Below are 13,198 nucleotides of genomic sequence, written 5' to 3' on the forward strand. Positions count from 1 at the left end.
GAAAATCTCCTTCCACTTTTAACCGCACTAGCGAATTCCGGATATTGCAATCTTCTTGTCGGACAGTACTGCCCCCATAAGCAAAAACACAGCTAATGGTAAAAAGAGAGGTTATCATGTTTTTCATTGCTGCTTCATTAAAAGTTAATCAATTTTAATAAATGTTTCGATTTATAATAGATTATTTAAAAATTGATATTTTGCTTACATAAAAATGGCAAAATTACAAAAATATTGATTATAAAACTTCACTATTGTTTTTTTATTTATGATTTTGAATGGAATAATGTCAGTTTCATAAGGCAAAAAACAGTAAATATGTGTTTTTGCTTATAATTTAATTTGTAATGGATATTTTTGAAAAATTAAATACTAGTTTTTAATGTAATGGTATTTTATTTATTAAATAATATTGGAATGACAATATATATTTTTAAATATACAAAAATTCGTCAGTTTTGGTGGGAAGACTCCCACAACGTCATCCTATTTGTAGGCATTACGTTCCCTTATTTTTGAATTATGCATGTGTTTTTCTGATGAGATCATATGTGAAATAGTCCGTTTCTAAGAATAAAGTCAATTCAAAGAGTGAGCAACAATTGCTCTATTAACACAATCACTGCTGACCTGGTAATTAATATTTAATTACCACATTTAAATATCATGTTTATTATATCTAATGGCCAGTCGCGCCAACGTGCCAGTTGCAGTGTCAGCACCAAATGAGTTAACTCATATTATCATTTTTTCCTACTACTGTATACTGTGAAAGATTATTCAGTGTAATGCACTTCATAAAAAACAAATATCGAAGCCAGTTGACAGATGTAAATTTAGAAGCAGCCATGCGGCTCGCATTGGAAAAAGGGAATATTGAGGAATTTCCGTTTGCATTATTTTTAAATATCAATTAATGTTCAGAGACATAAGTACAAATATCATTAATTTTATAAGACCAGATAGTTATAAATGTGTTTTATGATGGATTAAGATTAAAATTAATTCATTTAGTGCTAACAAAGGGACTGGCGCGTGTTCAGTAGTTGGCCATTAGATATAATTAACGTGATATTTAAATGTGGTAATTGAAAAGTAATTAACTGGATATTAACATTTCACTTGCCATTATAATTTCATTGGATTTTGCAGCATTTCAAGTTTATCCAATTGCATACTCTCCAAAACAAGGTTGAGAATCTTTTTTTCACGATTCTTAGCCCAATTTCGAACTTTATCACCTTTGAGTCTTAAAATATCGTTAAAAATGTAGGGCGATATGAAGTTATTGAATGATTATTTTGAGGTTATCTCACTATTACCAGTTACATGCGGTATTATATTTGTGTAAAAATTCTAGAATCATAAACAAAAAAACAGTAAGCCAGACGGTGCCGACCAACAAATCGATAGATGTGCTGTGTTTTTGCTTATGAATCATTATTTACTGTTTTTTTGCTCCGAAAAGTCTAACATTTTTGCAAAAGTAATGAACACATTATGATGATTTGTATATTAAAATAAATGATTTTCTGTTTATTTTTTTATGTAATTATGTTCAGAATTTTATCTAGTATGTCACCTCATACTTACTTTAATTTTTCATTTTTTCCCATTAGCTGTGTTTTTGCTTATGGGGGCAGAGTAGGTAGCATTTGTACTGGATATCTTAATATGCGAAAAGTGTGTGACTCGCGACAGATTTTATGCGCACGCATCATAATATCTTGTGAAATAATCATAGTAAATGTTTACTGTTAAATTAAAATAATAATATTGTAATAATAATAATAATCAGCTCATTTCAACGATTTTACATAAGTGGTTTTTTTTTACTTTTAATATAAATATTAATATAATGGAATTATGTAGGGGTGCACTGCATCCACAGCATGTATCACCGCACGCCCCTGAAGGGTACTTAAGCGAATTTCACTTCTCAGTGTTCGTTATACATAATATATTATCTACCTACATTGATAAATGGATTGCCCACCTCTGCTCTACACCTTAGACATCATTAATAATAATTAATATAAAATAAGTCAAATACCATTCCACTACCGTATTCATTTTGTATCATGGATATTTTGTAACTGGCGTAGGCACGTTACAATAAAATTAATTACAGCCTTAGATTAATTTTATTTGCAGCCGTAAAGTATGTAGTGCCTAATGTTGATGAAAGTGGTTTATTACAAAAAGCTGCTTGCCTTAGTTAATTATATTAATTACCCTTTTCAAAGGACTTTATTATCATTGCTCTGTTTTATTTGCAGTCAGTTGTAGTGAGTTGCGAAACTTCAAAGTATGGAAATAATATGTACAATACTCTAGTGAACAATTTCTAGTTTTATTTTTTTAATTTTTATAACTGTGTCACATACTTTGGACTCCAGTTCCCAACAACATTTTTGAACCAGGGGTTATGATTATATGTAAATTGTACGTATTACATTTCACAGTAGCACAGTTTGCCGTGAGCTTTCTTATCGGAAAGAGATCGATATACTATAGGTCAGGGATGGCGAACCTATGGCACGCGAATGTTTCATTTTGAAGAGGAAGGAAATTACTATTTTATATATATTTAAAAAAAAAATTCTTTTAAAAGTTTTACAAATAAATAGAATACCTACTTACTTATATATATATATATAATACGAGGGTGGGTCAATAAGTCCTTAGAAAAGCCGACAGGTGGCGCGACTAGTACTGTAAGCGGTTTGTTTTCATGCAGCGGCACTACCGATTCAGTATGCTGCGAAGTTTCAATCAGGTTGGTCGGGTTGTTGTTTTTTATTTTCGTACATTTAAAAAAAAATTGCTTGTTTACAAAAATGGAGAAAATTGAGTTTAGAGCTGTTATTAAACATTTTAATATAAAAGGGTTAACAGCAAAGGAAATAAAAAATGAGTTGGATTTAGTTCACGGCATATCTGCTCCTTCACTTGCAACTATTTATAACTGGTTAAATGAATTTAAACGTGGTCGTACATCAACAAAGGATGAACCACGCTCAGGACGTCCTGTAGAGGTGACTACACCAGAAATGATCAATAAAATCCACGATATGGTGTTAAGTGACCGAAGATTAAAGTTGAGTGAGATAATTGAGGTTACAGGGATCTCAAAAGGTAGCGTCATTTCTATTTTACATGACAAATTGGGCATGAAAAAAGTTTCTGCAAGATGGGTGCCGCGTTTGCTCCCAGTCGACAATAAACGCAATAGGGTGGTGGCCTCTAAAGCCCTGTTGTCGCTCATGCAACGCAATCCGGATGAATTTTTTCGTCGCTTTGTGACTGTAAATGAAACATGGATACACCACTATACTTCCGAGACGAAAGAACAGTCAAAGCAGTGGATTGCGAAAGGCGAACCATGTCCAAAGAAGGCGAAAACCGTAAAATCAGCTGGTAAGGTTATGGCTACTGTATTTTGGGATGCACGTGGAATTATTTTCGTTGACTATTTGGAAAAAGGAAAAACAATAACAGGGGATTATTATGCATTTTTATTGGACCAGCTAAAAAACGAAATTGAAGAAAAACGGCCTCATTTAAACAGGAAAAAAATCCTCTTTCATCAGGACAATGCCCGTGTTCACACATGTTTACGATCAATGGCTAAAATTGAAGAATTGAAGTTCGAATTGGTCGACCACCCACCGTATTCGCCAGATTTAGCCCCCAGTGACTTTTTCCTTTTCCCAAACTTAAAAAAATGGCTAAGTGGACAACGTTTTTTTTCAAATGAAGAAGTCATCGATCGGACAAATGCTTATTTTGAGGACCTTCCGAAAACTTATTTTTCTGACGGTTTAAAAAAAATTGAGAAACGTCTGACCAAGTGTATTGAGCTCCAAGGAGATAATGTTGAGAAATAAAAAAAAAATACAAAAATAAAAACTGTTTTAATGCTTTTTTCTAAGGAATTATTGACCCACCCTCGTATTATAAAATAATGACGACAGCCATGCGTATTTTCTTCGGTTTCTCATATTATGTTTAGGTACCAATCGATGCGCACATGGAAAGGACGAAGTGCATGCATAAATATAATGAAAAATAGCATTGTATAAAAAATTGTAGGCAAATCATTTTCAAGAATAATCATTACGTTTTTAATGTAAATATACGATTGCATAGGTCGGTCCTTAGGATCGGGGAATTAACACAATGCTTACGGGCCCTTTTAATTAATTTTGTAATTAACGTGTTAATTTGCATTTGAAAAGTAATTAGCAAAAACACAATTTTGTGCGGCCCGTAAGCTATGGGTTAAAAATAAAAATATTCATTCAACAAACCCTATGAAATTAATTATCGGCAGTCATTCAAATGTATTACCTAACTGCTTGTTATTTTACCTCAAACATAATCTCTAAAAATGGAAAACCGTTCAGTGATGGAGAATATAATATGAAAGAAAGGTTTAAATGCTTCCACGATCTCTTTGAGTAATTTGAAAACAAGGAAAAAAATATTCAAAAAATAAAAGACATGCCTTTGGCTAGAAATACGGCGAAAGATAGAATATCAATAACTCAATTGTAATTTTGAAACCATTTTAATAGAATTCCTAAAAACTTTTTTTTGTCATAAAAAACTGCTTGGCACGTCAGGCAGTCGAAAAATATTATTTGGGAAATTTTGGCAGGCGTTCGTAAAAAGGTTTGCCATCCCTGCTATAGGTCATCTCTATAGCACCGTGATGAAAAAAATACGCGGTGTTCTGTGTTTCTAATTTAATTATATACCTATGTTGTACTGTCTTTCCTTTATATTTCGGTAGTTTTTATTACGTAAGTATTTTGTAAGTGTTTTAGCTGATACAAGTCGGTTTACGGATAGCTGATTTTGGCAAAAAATATGAATTCAAGAATGAAAACCTAACCTAACCTAACAAAATTTTATAATGCACTATGTCGGCTATTTTCAAAAATTGTTTGACGCTGGCTTCCTGTAAACCGACAAGAACCGAGTTTTATTTAGACATGAATTTTATCTCAGTACTATACGACCCAAAGAGATTGGACGGTCTTTAATATACAAGCATATATTTCCAATACAACGTTTCACGGTGAAGTATGATACGGCGAACTGCATACGTATAAATTTCCGGATACGGGATTTACATCTGAGCTAGCCTATAACCCACCGTGCATCAAATGGCGCCCAACCTCTCCTAACAGAAAGTATCGGGGGCACCTTGTATCGTAAATAAAAACCAGCATAGTTTTGCAGATCGTTTTATTGTATGTAAAAACATCCCATTTATAAAACCAAAGTGTTTAAAGTTATTATACATCTACATAATGTATAAAAGTAGGTACATTTTATTTAATTGATCACTCGGTGGAATCGATATTTTGGTGTTGAAATTAAAGCATTGTAGTGAGGAAGACAAACTTCTTACGAAGCAGTTAGAAAACGATTATTAAGGCTATACTTCAGTAGAAGCACGGTCTAAAAAGATCGTGGCTAGGCGATGCGCGGATTGTGCAAATGACACGCGCCGAACGAAATATAATTTGTCATAAAAATCCAACAGGCGTCCATTTGATGTTATGTTTATTGTTATATTTTTTTTTAAGTATACGTAAAGTTTTTTAGTCATCTTTACACGATTTAAGAATATTTTCATCTGACGCCATGACAAAAAAAATCGACGTGCGGACACCTCGACTGTCCGTCTCCGATTGGCGACTAGTGAGAAATTTCGTCGCACCCACTGTTGAAAATTATTTGCCGTTTCACTGAATTACGCTCTTAACCATTTAGTGGTTACCTTTTCCTGTAAAAAAATCGTTTATTGATAAGAATATATTATTAATTAGTAAATACCACTTACATAGTATATAAATTAATATAAGTAGTAGAAAAATAATTTATTCTTATAATGTTTAATCGTATTTAAATTAGGCAATGCCATTTCTCTGAATTATAAAAACCTCACGATTTTCACAGCCTACCCTACACATACAAAATCTAAACAAACACGTCAATGACATCAAAAATAATATTCAAAATTATTTTATTTATCTAGGCGTTTTTTGACAAGCTTAATACAAAAAAAAACATTATTTGAAAAGACATAACAACCAAACGACGGCGGTTTTATTTTTTTGATAGTTAGTATGTCTATGTTATTAATTGTGTCTATTTTGGTTTCAATCTGTTTATATTATGCACTTTTTACGATTAGGTGGAGTAGTCGTATATGACGCCGTTAATCGCAAGTTTGATCCTGCGACTAATTGTATTTTTAGTAAAAGATATTATGTTAAAATAAGTAAGGCACACTTAACACTTTTATGTTCAGTAAAATACTGAAGGTGACATAAAATTTAAGGTCTAGTTCAGTAAGCTTGTCATTTTTGCTAAGTATGTGATTATACATATACCATACCTCTGCTCAAACTTAACCAAAATAAATGCATATTTCAGGGTTTCCTTCGCATCGTGGCTTCTAATGAACCTCCTTGTTGCGGTCGTTCCGCGATACGGTGGCTACCTGATGGTTGGCACCGGAGGATGGTTGCTGGCTGCGGCACTGGGCTACTGGGCACTCCTTCCCACCTGTCCTCTCAGCATACCACTCGAAGGAGGACGACTGCTCTTCACTTTAGGATGGTGCTTTTGGCTAGTTCTACTGTCTGGTATGCATTCATCTTTCGTCATATATTTTATTCGTATTATAATATGAAAAAGGTGAAAGTAATAGAGATAGGTACCTACTTACTACTATGATATCATTTTTAGCAGTTATTTGCAGTATGCTCGTTTTTAGAATGTTTACATTTGTGTGTACAAAATACTATTATCGTGTTAGTTAAGGCTTAACCAGGCCCAAACAGGTCCAACGATCGTCGTGAGCAATCGCCGACTTTAGCAATTACACGGAACGATTCAGCTACCAATTCGATCGTGTTTACATTTGCTTTGATTGGTTTATAAGTTAACCAAAAAAAACTATTGATCAACTTGGCGGTAACACTAAACAGTCTTCTCTCATTATGTTGTTACTTTAAATATCAATTAGAGATGACAATATTTAAACAAGTAACAAGTTGCTGATTATATTTACTAAGATATTTTTTTTTGTATTATTATTGTCTGTTAAAATAATGAATAAAATCAGGCACCCTTCATTTCATTATGTAAACGTCAAATTTGTGTTGTTATGTCAAAGACAAGACAGGACACGCCAGTGCGGCCACTTTTGGAAGCTCAAGGTTACTTTGGATATTTTCGTACGTTCTCGGTAATCTTCGATCTGCCTAAAAAATAGGCATTGTTCCAGTTCGCTCACGACTCCACCAGACTCCGGGGAACGACTCATAAGTGACTTTTCACGATCGGAGGCAATCGTGGCAGACGGTCGGACCAGTCGTTTGACCTGAGAATCTGCCAATGTAATTTGAGCTTTATACATGTCTTCATTAATGATATTTTTATGAGTGTAGGATGCGCATGCCTGTTAGCTGGTATGGTGATATCTGTAGTAGACTGGATGTATCCTCACCGGTTCTCGACGGTGATCGAAGTTGATTACGACACTCCGTACGACCGACATGTGATCATCGAAGAGAGTCATGATAAGCGGTACAAGAAACGAGGCAGCAAAGATGAACAAAGCCTTGGATCCAGAATATTGAGGTAAATATCATGCAATAATATTGTCATTGCAGACACCGAGCAAGTTTGTTTATATCAGAGATCCCAAAACTTATTTGTCCCACTGCCTTCTTTACCCAAATATAATACATCATTCAATGCCCATGATCCAGGTGCCCTTATTATAAAACTAATTATTAAAATAAACTATAGTAAAACACAAAAATCATGGGAAAGTTGAACCTGTCTTAAATCACCCCGATTAATTTGTTAGTTGGTTTCTTTTAGTCATTAGATTTGCGTTAATGCTGAATCCATGCTCCAACAAATATGAAGAACACATAACGGTATAACTTACACATCGTGTGTTTATATGAAAAATATAACAACACTACGAATTGGACTGTATATAATCACCACATGAAACGTCAACGAACAATTTACAAAAAATATTATGCTTTACTTTTGCCCCTCCGCCAAATCTTTCAAGGCTACTACCGCTCTCCTTGGAACGGCTCCTGCGCCCTATAGGGAGTCTCATCACCTACTTTGGGAGACACTGGTTTATACGCTAACACATCCATGTGACTGATCCGATTGAATGAGTGAAATAATGCACATGCTTCTTTTATTTGAGTTTCGGTCATTATCCTGAAAGCCAGAATCTCGGTGATGTAGGCAATTTGTCTGAAAAAAAATTGAGTAAATAAACTACATGACCTTAGCTCTCCAGAATCACGAGGATAGGTTATTATAATAAAAAGACATAGTGTGACATAGTTTAGAGTCCTCAGGTACCTACTTCTGCACATACACATGTTAACATTGTTAACGTATTCTTTTAACGCATCTTCAATCGATAGCTGGCGACCGACATGCAGTCCACCTCCCAATTTTGAGATTCTTAATAATTAAATTAATAAATCGGATTCTAGGGTTTCATGTTATTGATTATGAACTAATAATTAGCACGTGTAATAGGGCGACAATATAATATACCCAACCGTACTTTCCAGAACGCGAGGAAAATTTATAGGTACCATAACACTTTATTCCACAAGCACAAGAGGAAACTACTTGAGATCAAATTGGTGGGGGTAACTATTTCACTTTTTTTTTATGAAAACATAAATGATGGTGGGCCTATAATTATGTGAATCCGACCCGGGACAATATTGTTTGTAATATTTTCTATTTTCTCCACGCTACCCCCGCGTGTGCGTATGTAGCAGTAGCGAAGGGTGGAGGTAGGCTGTTAAGATCCGACATAAATATTGCACAGTAAACTTTGTCAGTCAAACATATTTGTTTTCATTGAACTAAGACTACAATTCACAGATGGTATTGGTAAGTAAAAACGTAAAAGTAAAAAAAAGTAAAGACTACAATTATTATATTAGTTTTGAAAATTCAATTAAACCCTGCCTAATCCAAACCATAGTAGATAACAGTCAATAAATATTTTATAGATGGAAGAATATTTTTATCGATTACGATTTGGTCAGGCGGGGCTTAATGAATTTTATAAAACCAACCAACACCATCTGTAATATGTATTCTTAATTCGACGAAAACAAATAAATATGACTAAAAAGGTGTGCACTATTTTTGTCGAATCACCCATAGCATACCTTAAGTATTACAGTTTGGTTTAGGCAGAGTTTAATTGAATTTTAAAAACTAACTAGCACCATGTGCGAATCGTATTCTTAGTTCAATGAAATCAAATAAGTATGACTGACAAAGTTTGACAGCCTACTTTCACCCTTCGCCACTGGTATGTAGGTATATATCATTTTTATTTCCATGTAAAAATCAAATATACTAATTGTTTAACCGTCTTATAAATAATAATATTGGTAATCTCTATTGACAGGCGTCTGTCATCGAAGACCCGCGACATGACGACGGCGTCTACTGTAAACGAAACAAACAAGTCTGGCCGAGCTGGCATAGATAACAGAGGCTATGACATGGACGCCCCCAAGTCTCCGTGGAGGTTCGCCTTCCGGAAGCAGCCCTTCGTCCCTCCGCCGTACGAGAGGAACGACTCCAACAGCAGCATCGCATCCAGTGTTACGCCGGCGCCAGTCAAAATGTCTCCGCTGGCGATAGAGTTGCATGGCATTAAACGGGATAGCTTACCCACGCATAAAGAATTGACGAGAACTTCTTATCAGTAAGTGAATTCTACATTGAGTAGTGAATTAGATAGAATACAATATTTATTATAAATCTAATTACATTTTATTTTAAAAGATTAGCAAATGGCTTCTCTATATTATTATATTAAAGCCCAATGATTCCCAACCGGGTTTCATAAAATCCTGAAGTTCTGCGAGACGTGTTAGGAGCTCTGCAAGAATTCACAAAAATTACAAGTTGAGACAAAAAATCGGATAATAATGTGAAGAAGGATTTAAAGTAACCTATTTTTGAACAATGAAGTATTTTTACAAATCGAGGAATCCAATCATTATCAGTAATGAAGGTCATCTCCTACTACGCACTGTTAATTTTATTTCTGTCAAAGCGTATAAAATAAATTAATAAACGAGTATCAAATCAATATTTGCCTGCGGCGCTAACATGTAACGTATTTTGAGACTTTTTCTCTATTTACATTTTCTCTGCTTTACATGTATATTTTATAATTTTCCTATCTGAACCTTAATGTGTCAGATAGGTAGGCGTTCCTCAGGTTTCAAGAAAGTGTCCCGAGGGTTCCGATAAACAAAAAAGGTTGGGAATCATTTATATAACCCGTGAACATTCAACTTTAAGACTCAAAAAGGTCAGAATATTGAATATTAAGACGTCTAGGTATAAACCTTAGTGCAATAAATTTTAATGTTCGATCTTTTCTCGTAAACGTTACATAACCATGCTGGGATCGTGTTATGTATTTTATATAATAAAACTTTTCATTACTAGGTTTTCAAATGTCTATGGTAATGCTTTGTTAATTCTAAATTCAGGAGCGTGAAATTTGGCAAGAAAAATCAATAAGTATTATTATTTACGAATAACAAACAATCAAAGGTCTAAAACTTGATGAATTTAGATAATATGATAATATTTGGCTAATAAATGAATAGTTTTCATTAATTATGATAAAAAATATCTGAAACAATAATATATTGAAATATATTGTCATAGTTGCCTATGATTTCTTGAAATCATTACTTACCTACTCATTTTGGATTAAAAAAAAAATACAATTTCTAATTAAAAATATCAATGTAACTAATTTTCTCGGAATAAAACTATCTAACAAAAAATTTTAATTTCGAATTACAACAAATTTAGATTTGTCAAGGTTTTGCTGTAGACAAATAATAATGCACAATAGCAGTTAAAATGAACACAATTTCCTAAAACATTTTCATATCGGATTTATGTCTTTATAATTTATTAAAACATTCTTTCTATACATGAGAGCCAGTGTATTTTAAGTTGAATTTTGCCAAAAATGATTTAAGTACAGATTTAAAGCGCGATGCAGAACTATACTTAGGCGCGTAAGTCCCTAAGATACGTGCCTAACTTTAACGTGCCGATTAAGACGACCTAAATTTAGTGAGAAAAATAATATATATTAATCTTATTAGAATGCTTAAGTAGAAGAGAGAAAGAACATGCGACGTGTTTTCAATTTATTAGATTTATTATTATATTTATTTCATTAGAACGGCTGCTTAACGTTGACAACTCTGCATTACGCTTATAGAGCGCGTTGCAGAACCATTGACGTTAAGCAGCTGTTCTAATAAAAACAACTCGTTACATATTATTCTTTCTCTCTTCCACTTAGGCGTTCTAATGAGAATTATATATAATGTTGTTCTCACTGAACTTATGTTGTCTAAAATGGCCCCTTAAAGTTAGGTGACTATTTTAAGGACTTACGCCCCTAAGTATGGTTCTGCATCACGGTCTTAGTACCTAAATTAATACATCTTGAAGGACCAATTCACCAGAAATTCTTAAAACCATCAAGCCATATTAACAATTTTAAATTGCATTTGCTTGATACTATTTTTTTACTTACGATATACCGGCTAACAGGTACAGATTTTAACAGAACTCTTCATAAAGTATATTAATTTAATAGGCATGAAGAGAAAGCATGCGTTCATCGCTATTAATGAAAATCACACTCTTAAGCATGCTAAAAGTACTCCCCCGTAACTAACTAATATACATACTTAATAATGGCAAGATTCTAATATTATATAGTTTGTATTAATTCTAAAAACGAATATTAAAAATTTCCTTTGAATGGTGTTACTAAAATATAAGTAGATAACTTTTCAACATGTTCTGCATTGAATTATATAATATATATATATAATTCAATATCGAAAACAGCAGTGAGTAATTGCATGCGTTAGTTTCTTGCCATTATATTGGGATTCTATTTTATAAATCAACATACTTCACTTCACGTTTGTTTTGGTTGCAGGGTGCGTCCTCAACCGTCACAGGTTGAGAAGTTACGTGATGGTGCCATGTGGTAGCAATTTTTACTCTTAGGACTAATAAACCATAACACTGACAGAATATTCCTTGCTCAAAGCACAAGTGCGGGATCATTTGTCCAATAAACGAGGTGATATTATTAATTTTCTAAATATTACTTGAAGCCTTACCACCATAAATAAACCATGCTACATTTGGACAGTTTTTAATGTTCATGTTACATTTTGACGATATTTATATAACAATCAATGTTACATTTCAGAAGTTTTTCTATAATAATCTATGTTACAAATCAGCAGTTTTGGATTCAAATTGCTATATTATTATAATATTATGACAGTTTTTAATTTGTAACTGAAAAATGATAGAGAAATTCACTGTAATTTATCTGCGTCAAATTATTTTCCAATGTGACTAGAGTTTAATTTGAAAATTTAAATATAAACTACATTAGCCCCAAAATAATATTAAATTAATACTGCCATGCTAAGTAAAAAGACAGTGTTTTTGATTTTAGCAAAATGAGAACCAAAAACACTGTCTATTTAATTAGCAGGGCAGAATAACACCAAGACTGTGTAACATAGAGGATATGCGTGTTCAATGGACACTGCACTTAAAGCAATATTAGATTTTCTGAAAAATTACAATTTTACTGTAACATAGAATATTAATGGTGGCACGGTATCAAGTTACTAAATTTTATGCATTGACAGCATTAAAAATTATTAGTTTTTAAGTAATAAGCCTACCCCTTAATTTTATTGATGTACATGTTTGATTTTGATAAGTAGATCTTAATTCAATAGAAACAGTTTATTTATTAAATGACTGATTGTCTTACAGTGAGTATGATAAATTCTTTTATACTGCAAATATTTTCCTAACTTGTAAAAAAAATAGAAAATAAATATCATAAGTATTGCAAGAAATCAATAAATAATTCTCCGCTTCAATTGAATTAAGATATGCCATGATAATAAAATAAAATATAACTAACGATTGTTATTTTTTAACTATTGAACAAACGGATATAATATGGTAGCACAGAAGATAGCTCATTGGCACCCCACAACTGAAATTCAATAAATAA

At 33.0% G+C, this 13,198-nt stretch overlaps 1 protein-coding gene across 3 annotated transcripts in view; it reads left to right on the forward strand.

The window, feature by feature from the left end:
* mol (dual oxidase maturation factor 1 mol) overlaps positions 1 to 12,997 on the forward strand; it is a 242,918-nt gene extending 229,921 nt beyond the window's left edge. For all 3 annotated transcript variants that reach the window (XM_085944265.1, XM_085944262.1, XM_085944263.1), the window contains 4 exons: positions 6,454 to 6,665; positions 7,473 to 7,665; positions 9,500 to 9,802; positions 12,089 to 12,997. In XM_085944265.1, the coding sequence (XP_085800391.1) occupies positions 6,454 to 6,665; positions 7,473 to 7,665; positions 9,500 to 9,802; positions 12,089 to 12,143 (763 nt within the window). In that variant the 3' untranslated portion in view covers positions 12,144 to 12,997. The remainder of the gene's footprint in view (positions 1 to 6,453; positions 6,666 to 7,472; positions 7,666 to 9,499; positions 9,803 to 12,088) is intronic.
* Positions 12,998 to 13,198: the final 201 nt, after the last annotated feature.

This window comes from Rhyacophila brunnea, unplaced genomic scaffold (assembly GCF_057557595.1).
Source record: "Rhyacophila brunnea isolate RB1 unplaced genomic scaffold, BYU_Rbru_1.0 scaffold_17, whole genome shotgun sequence".
Taxonomy (NCBI): domain Eukaryota; kingdom Metazoa; phylum Arthropoda; class Insecta; order Trichoptera; family Rhyacophilidae; genus Rhyacophila; species Rhyacophila brunnea.